The sequence below is a fragment of the Homalodisca vitripennis genome, chromosome 6 (genome assembly GCF_021130785.1).
Source record: "Homalodisca vitripennis isolate AUS2020 chromosome 6, UT_GWSS_2.1, whole genome shotgun sequence".
Classification (NCBI taxonomy): Eukaryota; Metazoa; Arthropoda; class Insecta; order Hemiptera; family Cicadellidae; genus Homalodisca; species Homalodisca vitripennis.
In genome coordinates this window covers 125,725,275-125,742,815 of record NC_060212.1, presented here as the reverse complement: position 1 = coordinate 125,742,815, position 17,541 = coordinate 125,725,275, and the positions used below count along the sequence as shown (strand labels likewise).

The 17,541-nt window shown below is 33.1% G+C and overlaps 1 protein-coding gene across 1 annotated transcript in view; it reads left to right on the top strand.

Annotated features, from left to right (window-relative positions):
- The window catches only part of LOC124365554 (piggyBac transposable element-derived protein 3-like), a 60,168-nt gene extending 57,759 nt beyond the window's left edge, over positions 1 to 2,409 (top strand). Inside the window, exon 4 of the mRNA XM_046821545.1 lies at positions 2,217 to 2,409. Within this exon, the coding sequence (XP_046677501.1) occupies positions 2,217 to 2,409 (193 nt within the window). The remainder of the gene's footprint in view (positions 1 to 2,216) is intronic.
- Positions 2,410 to 17,541: the final 15,132 nt, after the last annotated feature.

The window sequence follows — 17,541 nt, the reverse complement described above, 5'->3', positions numbered from 1 at the left end:
AGCCGAAAGATGAGGCGTTGGCCATCATGTGTACTTTTTGGCATGATAGATATCATGCTAGTGAATTCCTACGTTATTTACACTAGTAACATGGTGAAAATGGGCCCTAAACCACTTTCAAGGAGAAACTTTGCAATGCAAATCCAATATGACCTCATCACACCATGGCTTCAGCACCGTATGAACTACCCAAACTTGCCAAGAAAACTCCGCCAATCAATTTCTGAAATAATTAAGGCACCTCTTCAAACAAACAAAGTTAATGTCCCTCAACACCCCCGTCGAACAATTTGTGGAATATATCCATCAGCAAAACGGAGGATGACGTCAATCTTTTGCTGCCGATGTGCCAAGCCAATCTGTGCCGAGCATCGCAGAAGATGCTGTGCCCATTGTATAGATGAGATTTAACCATAGACTTTTTTTAAAAAAAAAAGGTTTACTAAGCTGTATTATAAGGGTTTATACGCAATTAAATGGCGTTTTTGTAAAATAAAATGTATTTGTACATTTTTTGAAACCTGTCATAAGTTTTACGATTTCTTAGCTTTAACGTAACGTTTGGAACACGTTAACTCTCTAGAGCTAAGGTCTTTGAATAGGCCACTTCCACTATAAACACCTCGTGACGCAAGTGAAGGCTTTACCCAGAACCTTCTGGGTTCTCTATCACATAACAAAACACAGGTAGCGGCAGCTAGAAGAAGAATATCCTCCTCGTCAGAAGAAATCTTCAAGAGTGGCTGTCCTAAAATGTTCAGGAACATTGCGTGCAAAATATTTCATGATAGTAGCAAAATATAAATAAAGTTCCAGGAACATTGTTTCTAGAATAAAAGTTCCAGAAACAATGTTTATAAACATGTTTTGTTTCCAGTTTAAACGCGGCTTTAATAATATATAATTTGATTATGATGGCTCTAAATTAGAACACACAGTTAAACATTACTGAACGGGACAAGTGAGAGCTATATTGCCTATCGATGTGTACCTAATTTTAGAATATCAAAGACACTATTTTGATGAACACTACTTTAAAGTGAGATTCTTGGATTATACCTTCCGGGTTTAAATGAATAAGAGATTATAATGTGTTCACGAGTGACACGAAAATATTATTTAAGGAAACAGAGAAAATTAAGCCTGCCCGTCGTTAGCTCCCTTCCGGGCAAGCAATCTGGCTTAAGAGACAGCTTAAAACGACATTGCTTTTTAGCCATTAAGAACAATGTTAATATACTTGAAACCTTTTTACTCACTTTGTTTGGGTTTAAAAAGCAACAGTAGATGTTTTATTCTAATGATACTATTATTATATACCGTAATGCTTTTTAGTTTTTTATATAAATGGTTTTATATTTAAAATATAGAAGACAAAACTGTTTGAAATATTACTTTTAAGTATCCAATGACAGTAAAGATAGTGTTAAAAACACTTCGATATGACACAGCAAAATTCGTACAGCTAATAATCAAAACTAAATTAGCGCTATAATTAAGACTATTATGGACATATTTTAGGCTTATCTGATACGAGCATTGGTGGTCTTTGTAATATCTCAGTGAGTGGAAAGTCTATATGAAGAATATATTCTAACTTAAGAGATCTAACAAGAATAATATAATTATACTGAACAAAATATTGGCGGAATATATGGAATTGGCTGTGTCTGCAACGGGCTATGTAGAGATTAGCAGGCTGGAACGATATCAGCTGGCGAAGCAGTCAACTGTCTGCACTGTGGAACATCAAATAAAAGGTCATTGGAGATGGAGATATGTGATGTGAAGAAATAATAGAGATGCAAATCTTGTCGTACTGGTGCTATTATTGAAAGCGGAGAAATTTTTTCGAAGATATCTAAATACTGCTGTTGGGGTTAACTCAAAAATTTTAGAACTTATACATTTTTTACCCACAAGAAAAGCAGTTAAACCGATGTATGGAGAGATGATGAGGAGTGAATATTAATGTTGTTGTTGTTACATTATCGGAATGTGTGTAAAGTTCGATTGGTGCTAGGCTATACAAGAAAAGTTATTCTGAAAACGAATATAAGCCACAAAGTTGTGGGTGTATTTAATTGATCTATTCTATGTAATAATTAATTATAACCCAAAGACATTACAAATTGCACTGTTAGTTCGGAGACATGGCTAATAGAAAATATATCACAGATTCACTAGACATATTGACACTTAGACTGATATACTAGCATTCTGAGATCAGAGCGTGAAGCAGTTCACTCTACTGGACATCTGGGTTGCGCGTGGGTTGGGTTACGGATGACGGATGGTCGTGGCGCACCGCACTTAATCCGATCCTTCTGTATTGTCTTGAGGAATCTCTGGGTCTGGAAGACTGCCAAAGACTGGAAGGTCAAGTGCGACGACACCCGGAGAGGTTAACCTAGTCTTGAACACCCCCCCCCCCGCCACAAAATCTCCAATTAAGGTTATGACAATGATTAGAGTTCGTGTTGGTGGTGCATGATGTGTTTGTATGAGCCATGACCTAAAATTAAAAGAAATTAAATCATGACATATTCATCGCTCCTTTCAGTTTGTTCCCTTTTTTACTTGTGACCTATAAAAACTCTGAAATTGACTGAAAATGAACTCTGAATCATTATAGGCTTAGCCATCTAAAGAAATGTAATAATTTTTTTCTACTAGTTTTATTTTACAGGGGAGAAATAATCAAGCAGTTGTAACGTTATAGTATTATTAAAAGTAGAAACAACTCAACCAGGGTATAGTGGAAATTAGACACCCGGAGTTGTGTGAATAATGTGGCATTTAAACATTTCACTTTTGCTTCTATTTTAAGCAATTTGCAATATATAACATACTCCGTTTAACTTTTCGTGTAATTTATTGGAAAGACTCAACATAATTATTCATATTTAATATAGTATCTTAGCTTTTTATTGTTGTATCCAAGAAAGAAATTGATAAAAAAAACATTATAAAATAAAAATATGAAATAAATAATCCATAAGCACTCTCAAAACACTATTCTTGCGAAAAATGTATATTTTATTGACAGAATTACATTGCTTGATCATAAATGGAGTTAAGCGTCGAGAATAGAGGTAACTGAATTATAACATTTATGCATGAGAAAATTGAATTCGTCCTGTTTCTAACACATGCAAAATGTATATAATATATACACTAGCTGACCCGGTGAACTTCGTTTCACTTACCTCTTAACATAAACCATATTAATTTAAACCCAAATTATGTATTGCAGAACCGGTAACTTTATAAAGGCATCATCATCATAGTATAGCCTTCTACACCGCAGCTGTTGAACAATGCCACAATAATTAATAAAAAAAAACAAAAAGGTGTCTTTAAAAAGGTGTTTTAAATTTCTGTCAGATCAAGTGTCAGATCGCTTTGTTTTCATAATTGGCTGAATTCGTTTGTAACGTGATAGTCACTTTCCTTTAAATTGATTGATTGATTTGTTTTTATAGAAGAAGAACTTTTACAATGCATTGTCACTTTTTAAAAAGTGGATATAACGGCAGAATAAAACAACTACCTGTCCCAGTTGCACTAAAAAATTGTTGAGATGCGACGAATGTTTGACAATAACCGCTGATACTTTCAACTTCTGTATCAAGTGCGGTCACAGTTTGAGCCACATAATAAGAATTAACAGGGCCAAGGAAAAAAAATCTAGTAAAACAACAATTGTTATCAAAACCGAAGTTCGTCTCAACAATGCTATCATCATCATCATCTGAAGGAATAACATTTCCAGAACCTAATTTAACTGGTGAAGAATTAAAATATTTGGATGAGATAGAAGAAAATCAGGAGCACAGCATTAGCAATATTCTGGATGTGCCAACTTGTTCGAGTCACCGAGGCCTCCCGCCACGCCGTCAGGTCCTAGCGAGCAAAGTGAAGACATCATTAGCAAGCCGGATTTATAAATAATTTAGATATAGAGGTGGAGTTTATCATTTAATTTTAACCCTCATTATTCCAAAGTTATATTGTTTAAAGATTCAAGTGCCGATTTTTTCAAGTGCTGAGAAATTTAAGAAAATATGTTTCTTACCATAAAGACTGATCAATATATGTTTAATTTGATTTGTCGGCACTATAATCGATTTCTTGATCGTAGGAGAATGCTGCTCGCTCCAGGTTCACAGGAGTATTGCGTTTGCGGAATCGGTCAATTTCCTTTTCCGGGCTTGCTGCTGCTGTGATCGATGTTCCCGTTCCTGATTTACTGTAGAACGCAAATATGCCATACCAATACGACTCTTATCATTATCAGTCTCTTGCTGGTCATCAGTGTGATTAGCGCGTGAGGTAGCTCGCCGTACATTAGATCTACTTCGACGACCTATGTTAGGTCGTTTTCTTCTCGGCATTGTAAGCAGTATCTGATATTAATGTTTTCTTGCACTAATAAGGTTAACCTATAATGGCGACAGCTTTTTTACCCAAAATTACATGCAGTAGTAATTAAACATATGATACTAAGATACTTCGTCATTTGTATTTATTACAGCTGTTAAATTAAATTAAGTTAAACATGAACATCAATCAAACGTTTGACAGGTAAGAACAGTTTGTAAGGGAAAATCAAATTGTCGTTTTTAGTATTTTCCATGCAATTTTGTTATATTTCAAAAATAAAACCTTAAACATCGACTAAACCTTCCCTGGACTTCCACGAACATTTCAAGACCAAAATTAGCCAAATCGGTTCAGCCGTTCTCGAGTTTTAGCGAGACTAACGAACGGAAATTAATTTTTATTTATATAGATTCCCTGTAGCTAGAGGTGACTTCCGGTTATGCCACTGAGGAGTGAGACTGAGTTAAATTGATGATATTTTCAATTTTATTTGCAAATAAAAACTATTCCATGCGCAACTAAGCAGAGCTAGTTGTTGTATGAGCAATAGTGATGGTTTTGTAGTCTAAATCAAGTGTGAGAAATGAAATGATTCCTAAACCTCATTTAAAATTCTGTCAGCCTTCGTAGACTTATGTACAAGTGGCGAACAGTTCTTTACACAGAGGATTGTAACTGCCTTGTTTTTAACCCGTTTAATGGGAATAAGATTACTCAGAATTCAACACGTATGCATTTATCGTTTCATTGAAGTAGAAATGTGATGTGTACGTGGCCTTTATAAGCAGCAAGAGAACTAAGATTATCAAATTTATTTTATGTTTTTTTTCTCGTTTCGTTCTGTTTGGAGAGGATGGTCAAAAATGAATTTGTAATCTTCAGATTTGTATTAATTTTATTTTTTTTTCTCGAATTGTAGACGCCAAACAAAACTTACATCGGATGAACCATATGACGTCACAAGGTCTTGGCTCTAATCTAGCTAAAATAAGTGTAAAGTGTTATCTCTTGTAAAGGCAAGTAGTAGTCTTTCAATATAAAGCCAACCATACATATATGTAGTATATACTGAAAATAGAGGAACAATAGAAAAACAAAAGATTAGAGCACAACGTGTTTTATTCATCACACTACTACAAGTGGAATAATTCACACGCTGCATATAATAACTCTGCAAACGACCGGGAAGATCCTAAAGAATTGAAATTATTCCCTGTAAAATATAAGGTAGTCAGAATAAAAGGTAGTCTTCCATAGAAGAATTTGTCTTATTTGTGTTTACCCTCAGATCTATGCATCCAGTAAATTGAACCAATAAAGCTGTGTTAAAATGTAATAGTTAAATTGGAAACCATGAAGATAGAAGAGGACATTCAATTTATTTTGTTGAAACAACTCTTTTGAACTCTCAATGACCATTACAAAATTGAAACTAAATCATTTATTTCTCGTTTCAATAAAGCTATATTTCCAACATATAATAGAAGTGTGTTTCAGATAGCTCTGTTTTTTGCTTTAATACAATAGTGGCTCTTGATGATTATATTACACACGTGGATGTAACATTTCCAAATGTTCAGTCGAATATGGACCACAACTGTAAATAAGAATTGATTTGCTATGTAATGCAAGATATATATTTCGAAATTTAAATGAATAAGACTCATATTATAATATCTCTTACCAGACTTTGCTTCCGAGACATTGAGCCAGATATACGCTGTCCAGTACTAATGGAAAATAGATAAAAAAGTGCATCGGCGTATTATATATAAAGATTATCTGGATAAGATTAGGAAGATTGATGTCCCAGTAACACAAAAGCAACCTAAATCACCACTGTGCGATAAAACTTAAGTTGGTTGTTATAAAAAGTGTTCTTCCATTTAAATATTTAATACTGTCTATGTATTTCCAGATCTTATTAACCAAAAATAAATGTTTAATTTGAAATTATTAATCAATTAAATGACTCATAATTCAGCTCTTAACGCTAGTTGATGTGCTAACATTAATTTAACTACTGTACCTATGGATAAAATATACATTCAATGTCCATCAATTCCATGAAAACGGAAGTAAAGCTATCTTAAAGACAACTATTAGTGAATATTGTATTTTTATACTATATTGGGAATATAGCTAATAATTTATTATTATTATTTTTAAAATATGACATATATACTATTATATAATGTATTTTATTTTTTGAAATTTGGTATTATCGTCTAGAGAGTTACGTTACATCATGTGTTCTTTCATCATCACTAAATTGGCTCTCAGTTAATCAAACCTGTTCAAAATAATGAGATTAGATTCTTTCATTCCTTTCTTACAGATTAAGTTCTTTTATCTGTTACCTTTGTTACTGTTTACTTTATTATCTAACACTTTTTACCGTAAGATACTCTCTGTAATCTTTGATCATATTTTAACACAGTGTCACAGAGTTAACAGGATTTTCGTGACTTTATTTAGCGATGCAACTATACCAAATGTACATACGTTTTAATTAATATTTCAGGAATTCCCTAGGTGTTTAACTACATAAATTGGACGTATTTATAAAAAAAAGCTTTAACAATTATTATTAAGATTTTAATATACTTATATCTTTGTTTTAAATATTTTTATAGTGACAGGTGACTGAGCAATGGAACGGAAAAATATTTTACAATATGTTTTAGCAGTTGGTAACAATATATCTCGGTGAACCCTGAATACTATTCCAAGGCTATTTAGATTATGCATTATGATATTTTTCACTTAAATACATTTATTATTATGAAAAATTTAACTAGAACCATAGTTAATTGTAATATATAGAATTAATAGTTGATCGAAAACTTTAGAGGCCACCTTACTTTTAGTTTGCACGTATCGTAACATAAGTAGGAGGTTTAGCATTTATAAACAAAGCAATAATTAAATCAGTAAAAACAAAACAGTAATGTTTCGTTCGTTCAGTTCATATTATTTTATTAAGAGGTTAAAAAACGAGATTGATAATTTGTTTCATAAAGACGTCTCTTAAAAAAGGAGCCGTCTCCAAGGAGCCCGGACCCTAGATCCGCTACTGTGTGGTTTCTGTGTAGCAACGTATAATATTTTATTCATTTAGTTTATTACGTAGGGGTTATTTATTTGTCATTTAAAATATTGAGATACTCGTCTCGTTCAACACAATTAATACCAAATGAACCTCAATGGGACTATAGGATCAGGGCTGTGAACTTTTGCGTCGTACATAAGTGTGGAGTTACCAATGGACATAAAAATATTTATCTCCTACTTGTTGTAGGGACGCCTAAATATAAAACATCAACCTGTAAAAACTCTTGCAGCTTTGTCACACACCATCTAGATGTGTTGCACCCAGTACCGAAAGTGTCGATCGATCATCACACACAGATACTACGCTGCAGTCCTTGTCTGGACCTGGACAGCATCCACAGCCTTGAGAATCACTGTGGGTATTCTCCGTCGGGTGAACATGACAATCTTGAACTTAACGACTGGCAGGTCGAGTCTATGGCTTCGCATCCAAGAGGTGACCTGAGGAGTCCTGTTTTTAATATTATCTGCTACGTTTTTCACGTAGGACACCGGGAACAGATCGTGTAGCATCTTGATGTGGAATAGACCATCGTAAGAGACATTCCAGAGGCCAGGGCCAAAAATCGACCCAATAGTGTACGTTACCGCCACAAGCTAATATTCTCGATGTCGTGTTACATATGGAAAGGCCCTCTTTTCCACCTTCCTCAATATATGAGCCGGGAAAATAGCGTTTGTGATTACCGTTACGGTCCCAGATAGCAAGGCCGTAAAGTTAATCCCCACTCCTCCAAGGTTCTTAGTAACCAGTCTGTTGCCTTTCCCACAAAGGTTTGACTCGTCATCCAAGCATAGCGCTTTCCAGCACATTTCTTTGCTCAGGCGGATCGAAGCGCTGAGCACCTTCTTTGACGTTTTAGATGATCAACTTTCAGCGCCTGACGGAGGGGGTGACTAAACTACGGTAGGTCTCCTCTCTGTCCATAATCTTTGGCATGGTGCCTGTATCACGTCAAGTCCTCCCATTGACATCAGGAAGTAGAAGAGGCAAAAGAAGCTAAGGACAGCTCCTTAGTGGTTGTTAATGAACGTTATAGTTTAATGAGGTACAGACAAAGCATAGAAAATAACAGGGAGAAAGCCCCGTCAAGGGCAGCGCAAGACAAAGCGGAAAAAAAACACCAGGAGGCGCCTGCCTCTACAAAGAAGTCGTATAAAAAACACCTTGATAAACTCAAAGCTTAGTGTCAGGTAGTACTGATCAAATCTAGTGTTGGCAGGATTTTCACAAAATTCTTGGTAGTGATGAGGCAGGAAGGGAAGCTAGAGTAATCGGTACCAAGGTGCAACAGATTTGCATTATGGCCACTAGAGGAGTGCTCCTCCTTTTCGATAAGTGCAGGAAAATAGAGAAGCTCCAGGACGACATTGTAAAGTTCGTCGAGGTTATGAGTGCTATCCGCACCATCGTCCCGAAAATCAGGAACAAAATCATTGATACGATAGCTTAGCTAATGTAGATGACGTTACGGTGGATATTCGATGGAATAACTCCGGTCTGAAAGTCAAGCTTAAGATCACCGTGAGTGCCCAATAAGCGCAAACATCGGGAAGCTCTTGCTTAAATGGACGAGATCGAAAACCTGAAAAGTCCCAAAAAAGGCCACAAAAAGTTTGAATGTCAGCTGTAGAATACAGTGGTGGGTGGAAGTAGAACGGTTTTACCAAAATCTCAGGTACGGCCACATTCTCAAAGGAACTGCTCTAGTCTTGACAGGAGCCGAGAGTGCTGGAAATATAGCGGTAAAGACCATTGGAAAAATGCCTGCACCGCCGTTCTTTTCACATATCGTTCTGGAGCATCCAAAAATCATGTGCTTAGTTCTGGGTATGCAGGTACATAAGGAAGGCCCTGGATGTCAAGAAAGCTAGCTCTAGAACCGAAGCACAATGCGGTTCCTCTAGGGAACCTGCATAAGTGTGTATCAGGCTGCAACAGGCCAATGTGTTCAGCTTGTACATTCTCCCAATTAAATCGCTTGAGATAATAGGTAGAATTAAGAAGCGTTGGAGAACCGCGGGTCATGTTGTAGTAACGGGTGAATTCAATGCTAGAGCCGTTGAGTGGTGCATGACCGTCACTAAAACTCGAGGAACACGCGATCTGCAGTTGGCTTTGAGACTTGACTTGGAAGTAGCATATATGTGTTCAAACCCAAGGTACAGAAGGGCATGGTTTCGGAGAGTCAATACCGGACATTACGCTAGTATTGGGCGACATGGCTCTTATGCTGTCGCATTGGTGGGTTAATTTAGGTGTATACTGACAGTAAAAACGAATACATCTCCTTCCGTTTGAAAGACAGAGAGCGAGTGTGGCAATTGAGTATTGGTAACCTTGGTTAGAATACGCGCAAAATGGACAAAGCAAAGTTCGTCGACGAGCTTGGTCGACATGTGGAGACTAGTGCAACAGCGTGCCTGGAGAACACAGATGGGTGGAAGGGGAATATCTTGTAAATTCAACAATTGCACTGATCCAGCACTCTTGTGACTCGTCTATACCTCGGCGGAAACCCCACTGAGACCGTGGCCAGTTTCACTAGTGGACATTAGAGATTGCAGAACTCAGAGGTTAGGGCCGATGAATATAAGATAAGCTCATCGTGCTCAAAATCAGCGTAAAACTACAAATAGTTCGGCCAGAATTTCAACGTGGAGTTAATGCCATGCATGAATTCCTCCAGATAGCCCAAGCCATTCTTGACTTACTTGTAACAATTAGTGAGTAGTTTTTTTAATGTATGATTAAACATGAAAATGATCATAATAAAAAATTAAAATAATCATTTTAAAGTATTACGGTTGATTTGTGTTGAATTACCCTGTTGCTGTAAGTTACAGAATACAGTTATAGTTTAGAGACTTGATATTATTAATTTATGAAGGGGATAACAAATAAAATAAAAAGTATTGCTAATTGACATTTTGAGTGAAAATTTTAACGCTATACCGTTAAGTCTGGTTGAACTGCCTCTTTCACTGAAATAATAGCATAAAAGCATTTTTTAAACAGGAGTATGGGCAATACTGTATCAACCCATGAAAGAAAGGATTTATAAAATGTGTTTATTCAAGTAAGAGGGACAAATATTTACGGCTACTCTTTATACTAGCAGTTAAAAATAAATATTTTAAAACGCATTACTAGGATATTTTACGATAATTATTAGTTTATATTGACAGCGGTTATAAAATAAAATAAATAACATTTTATAGAATCAAATTACAAATATTCGCTTTAGAGAGTAATACATTTGTATGTACTCACTATTTGCTTAATATTGTAAAACATTAGGGGTAAATTGATATATTTATATTATGATTTAAAATTTTGATATTTATTTCATTATACTAAAAAAGTGTTACGAAAACTTTAACTAAGATATTGCAGTGTTTTACATTCAATATTCTTTTATAGCCAAAAATGTATAATAAATATTAATCTAATTATAAAAGAAATTACCAATATGTATTAACATTATTCCGTCGATGAAAGTTAGCTCAGTGTCTTCAAAATTAAATTTTGTATTTAGTACTTAAACGTAAGAATACAGTGGATGTCCTGTAGTCATTTTCGAAATTATGAGAGCTAATTTAAGCTGGGAGCTAATTTAAGAAAAAGACCAGGAGGTGTTATTGAGTAACACGGCCTATTGCAACCTTATCTTCCTAAGGACATGTGTAACCAATGGATTACAAATCGTTGGAAAAGTATGGTTAGAAACTTCCAGTATTTGCTTCACGCAATATCATTTGAAAGTGTGGCTTCAAACTTTATATAACGTGTTACATTTCCATATCAATACCTAGTGACTGAATGAAGACTGAATAATGAATAGGAATTTAACAGGGAATTGATTAGAATAAAAACTTTGAGTTCATTACTTATATTTTATATTTTTAAAACATGTTTTAAGCAAAATCCTTCTTTCTAATGAATACAGCTGATTTATTTGTACCCTTAAATTAACTGCGATATACGAGCAGTGTCACTTACACAAATGATTCCCTTATCGGTTGTGTTGAATAATTCCCCAATTAATTTCCAATTCAATGACTTTTGGTATAGATCAATAAAACATTATACATTACATTTAAAACATATGTACAGTAATTACGCTAGTTTCCATATGTTCCATGATATCTCTCATACCTTGTCAGATAGAATATACACTTATACTTCTGAATGATATTATATAAGCATATGCAGCTAAAATTATGAATTAAATTAATGAATGAATAAAAGTAACGTACAACTTAGTAGAGGCAACATGCAACAAGAAGAAAAGAAATGTTGCATAAAAACGGCAGACGAAATAAAAATAAAATTGTGTCATTCAATTGTGAGTGTGAAGTTGCGAGATGTTCTGCTGACAGATAGATTGACAAAAATATTTAAAAAAATCAATTTTAGCATCCCGTAGCAAACAGTGGAATTTTTTCAGTTTACTGATATTCGCCAAATTCAATCATTGGTCATGGATTAGCATAGAACTCATTGTTGTCAATTTAGAAATTACGATTCATGCAGGTTATAAAAACTTCACATAAATATATTTTCTAAACATTTTGCCACACGTTACATTTACATCGTGAAGTTTAAATCAATAGCTGTGTTTAAATAATAAAACTATACACACCTAGTCAACAAAAGATGATGTTGCATGTGTTACATGTAATGTGTTAGGCAATTAGAGTACATGTTTTAATGTGTCATATTTTAAATATCATAAGGTTGTACTGTTTATAAAAAATATTTTTATCCTTTTATTTTATGTTGCCATGATTAAGATAGAGGTATTGTGCAAAGAATGAGAACGTTTTTTTCCAAAACAACGAATAATAGGTTTTTCTAGTAATAGGTTTCGTTAACCTTAAGCCAAACTTCTCCTACACACTTCATGCACGCGTAAGAATGAAAACTATATTTATTAACTTAGTATACATATATATGTAATAGGTTTCGTTAACGTAGCCATTAAGTTCTCCTACACACTTCTTGTAAGCGTAAGAATAAAACCTCTATTTATTAATTTAGTATACATACATATTGTATATATAAATTAAAAGAATGAAAATAAATAAATAACATTTTGCAGGACAATGTTCGCTAAGGTGCATTAAGCTCCAGCAGCAATGAAACATTTCAACGTTTTTTACGACCTTTGATTGAACGTGAGATAACCCGGACACGTACCCTTATGTAAGTCGCTTTCTCAGACGGTTTTAAGTATTACTGTATTAAGTAAACATAAAAGAATATTTGTTTTTGTTACTTTACCAACAATTACAAATAGAACAAATACTTAGTGTATCAGTATAATAGCGTGTACTTTGGATTTAGTAGCTAATGTTCAGTAAATAATATTAATTTATGCTTGAGTTTAAATTCACTGGATAATTTTACATTTTATCGAGATATCAAATATTACTCAAATAACAGCCTGGATTTCAATAGTGTTAATGAAATTTGGGAGAGAGAAATCTAAGGTCCAACATTTATACTAGATATACTTTGCGCGTGTGTGTGTCGAATTTTTGGCATCTGTATACTTTAGTTAACACGCAGTTGTTCGTTATTCAATGATTTCTGGTACAGAGAACTAATTATATACAAGCCTAGAACTGAACTTGTGTATAATTTTAATTGCAACGCTACTAATTATAACCACCACACAACTACATAGCGTAACACTGAAGTTGGATGCAAAATTCTAAATGTGTAGCTCAATTTGTACTCGAGGTGTCTTGTGGACAGATAGACCGGCAAACAATCTAATAACAAAAATTAGTTGACGAGAGAATTACCCATTAAAGAACCCATTCTTTTTTAAATATAGTTTCATGCAAAATTTAAGAACTAATTATAAGTTATTTTTATACATATCTTGATATATAATACGAAAATGACTTTCCGTTTAATAAATTGGTTTTCCTATCAAGGTTTAAATAATAAGATTCTACTTTCCAATTCCCCATAAAAATGATGTGTCGGGACTGTTAGGCTACGTGTGTTAATATGTCACATGTTTGAATCTGTTTTTAAAGTATGGATTTTATTACAAGTTTATTTCTTTTGATATTTTATTGTTGCCATTATTATACTTAAGACCAATGTTAAAATATTCGTTAACGCTCAATCCTAATTCATGGAATGGCATTCACCATAAAATACCTCAACAGAACTACATATTATAAAATGTTATATGCAGATGATTGCTTTTGAGTGTTTTGGATATATTTTGACTAAATAGAGTATCAAATCATATTGGATGACATTAATCAAATCTGAAAATAGAAGGTGGAAATTACGTATTTTTAACTAGAGAGTGAAGTATACGTAGAGTTTTAATTATTTTCAAATTTCCACGTAACTTAAGACAATAATCACTGAATAATACTTTGTTACATAAAAATAATATGAAAAATCTTATCAGTAACGTTCATGGAAATAAGAAAACAATGTATGTTTTTATGCTGAACCTTTGTTCTCAAGAATTTATAATAATTCTATTCAGGGATCTAATTAACACTAAAGAAAAGAACCCTTGAAATCTACATTCTTTGCTTTGATACTAAAATACTAACTAGTACATTCTTTGAGAACAATCTTCACAGCGATTATACTTTATATTATATAACTGCTAAAAACTCAATATTTACAATGTACATGTACAGTAAACCTGCCAATATTTCAAGCTAGCCAATAATATATTTGCGAATGTTGAACCTTTTTCCATATTTCATTTCATCTTCCCCTTTTTGGACAACATTTAAATCTAACCCTGCGAAGTAATCAACTCCTCGAATTAGGAGTCCAAATCCGTCTGAAGATATTAAATCACTATGGCGAGGACGATTAAATCGAAACCATTTCATTGTTTCAAAATCAGACACAACCAGAATCAAAAGAGTTCTGTTTGGTTTATCCAGCAGTGATCCAGTGTAATCTAGACGAAAAGATTGTTCCTCTATGCTATTATTTCTTATCTAAAATATCTTATTGTACTCTATAGCGTGCTCGATGAGACACTGCGATGGCCTCTTCCTCTAGATCACACTGGTTGACTGCTGAGTAAACCAGACAAAGCTCTTGGCATGTCTGATGTCATAAATGAAGCAAGGAGAGAGTTTTGACCGTCTTCGTCGCTAATTCTTTAGGATCTTTTCCAATTGATTTAAACTCCAGATTCCAGAAGCCCAGCCTGTATTACTGTGAGGTTTCATATGCTGCACTAGATAGAAATTTTAATTAATGTAAATTTAAAATTTACATTGTAACTAACCTTCCAACTATGACCACATCTATATTTCTGGAATAAAATTCAATATATTCTGGAATAAAATGCAATATATTCTGGAATATAATAGTTTATTTTATTGAATAGTCGATATTAAAATACTACTGACTACTTGGGTTTTTTAATAGTTAATATTTTTTACTTACTAATGTAACGTTGGCCTGCTCAAACAAGATATCAGGTTACTATTCATCACAGTAGAAAACAAACACAGGGAAGTCTGTTCTTGGCGCAGACTGCAAACTTGATGTACAAGTGTAGATTTACGACGCTATTGTTTCACGTCGAGAATACAACGTATCCAATCAACATAGTTTTACCTCTAAATCAAACAATAGGCTTTTTGAACACATATTTATATAGTATAGTATAGTAGTGAGTCAAATTACAGTGAGGTAGATATAAACAATTATATTTTAATAGTTTAAATTATATTAGTGCTCAGCGTATTTAGTCTGTAATAATGTTTATAATTATATATTACATAACTCTGCACCTCTTAGAAATAATTTACTTTCTTTATATTTATAATAAAGTAATTATTTACTTTTCCACATCTATATATTATTACTCTCAAGTTTAATGTCGTATATTATTATTTAAAGCTATGAATGACGAGTCCAGATACAGTAGAATATTTAATATACCATAAAACTAATATTGTGACAGTAACGTTAGAGTTAGGCCTATTTTTGGGACGCTAATAATGATAACGTATAAGGTTTAACTCTTTACGGGTATTATAAGATATTATTGTTTATATAACTTAAACTTTTAATCATTTATATTATATTTTGCTGTTAAAATGAGTCACAGCACACTATTTCAGTGTTTTATTTGCTGAATTCTTGCTGTTGTATTGATAATGTTTTATAAAAATATTAATTCATAATTATAGTTTCACGTAGACCCATAGCCATACTCACTAATGTTACACAACGTTGTGCTGCAATACCCTACCGAAATAAACCAAATCTTTACGAGTATGTGCATTTTATTTCCCCCAGTAACAACAAAAATGGCCTGTCTTTAAAATATCCAAAGTACAACTTTTTTAATTCTTTATCACAATGATTTCGTAGTTTATTATATGAAACACCTTAGAAATATCTGTGGCTATAGTACCTACTGCATATTATTATTTTCATGTTGGAGTATAATGATATCCTCTTTAGGGGATTCTAATAAGCTAACCTATTATTTCCCATTAATAAACTTATATTATCACTTATCTCCTCTTCATTAACGTCTAAATAATGATATGATATAATACAAACAATGTTTCATATTTTGGTGTCAATGCTATTTCCACAGGCCGACATAGTTAGCAACCAATGTTTAAATATAGGCCTAAGAGTGAATATTGTTTTAACAAAATGTTGTTTTGACCTTGAATCATTTTTACAATTCTCTCAGATACTGATGAGTTATTAGCTGTCTGTCTACGTCAACAAGATAACGGCAATTGATAAGTGTTCTTTGACATCGTAATTAAAGTTCTCACCTTCAACTTGTTTTAAATTAAGTCTCGAGTGACGATTGCCTTGGCCTTTATTTATTTAATTAACGCTATTTTATGAAGGTTATTAAAACAATAGTTGGTTCTACGAGAAATGTTTTACTGGCAAGCTAATAGGAAATAAGCTGCAAGTGAGTGGCAAGTAGATAGTTTGTGAGTGGCAGGTGGGTGGTACGTTTGTGACAAAAGACACCTGTCAGACTTACAGTATCAAGTGTTACACGCCATGGCATTTTGCATTTAATATCAGGATATGTACATACTGATTGTATGAGACTTAAGTCAATGACAAGTAGGTAACAAGTGAGAGACCAGTGGGTGGCAAGTGTACCACCCACTAATGGATCGCCAGTGAATGGCAATCAGTAAGGTATAGGGCTGAGATAGAGTTTTCCATTGTGATAGTGAAGTACATGTGGAAACGTGTAAACTTAAATGTGAAGGTAAAAGAGCTATAATAAATCAAACAATTAGTAAAGTACAGAATTTAATTAATTGTATTCAATCGTTAAATTTGATTTAATTATACATCGTTTTATTTAATATTAATAAGGTGAACGGTATGCATATTTAAATGATTGGCATATCAGGGATATACAAAATGCTCAAATAGTGAATATAGTATCACAATTTATTTTTATTCCTCTGCTAATTATTAATATAAATATTAGGAAATGCAAAACAGAATTAAGAACACATTGTATTTTTGCACTTACTTTTTATACATTCATAATAGTATTACAGTACAACAAATATTAATATTTAAATCATAAAAATACATTTTAAACACTATGGATGTATCTATATGAAATTGAAATAATTTTATAAGAATCTTTTTTGCAGTTTTATAAATAAAATAGTTGTAACTAAATTAAGTCTAGATAACAAAATCATTACCTTCTAATAATAGTTATTTAATCATTTACGAATATTTGTTTTTATGATACGTTGTGAATAAAATAGATACTGTTATTAAGTCATAAAATATTTTTTAAATCTTTCTATGACTATTCGGAGGATGTATTTTTATAAATATACTTAAGCGATTCTTACTTATTTTAAAAGTTTTAAAACCAATTGTCCTTGTTAATATTTTTGAAATAAATAAATTACATCTCATTTAATATTTTTTCGCTTCGTGTAAATGATACTAACAGACTTTGGTTTTATAACAATAAATTTTCAATATAAAGTACGTGCAAATAAGAGTATATT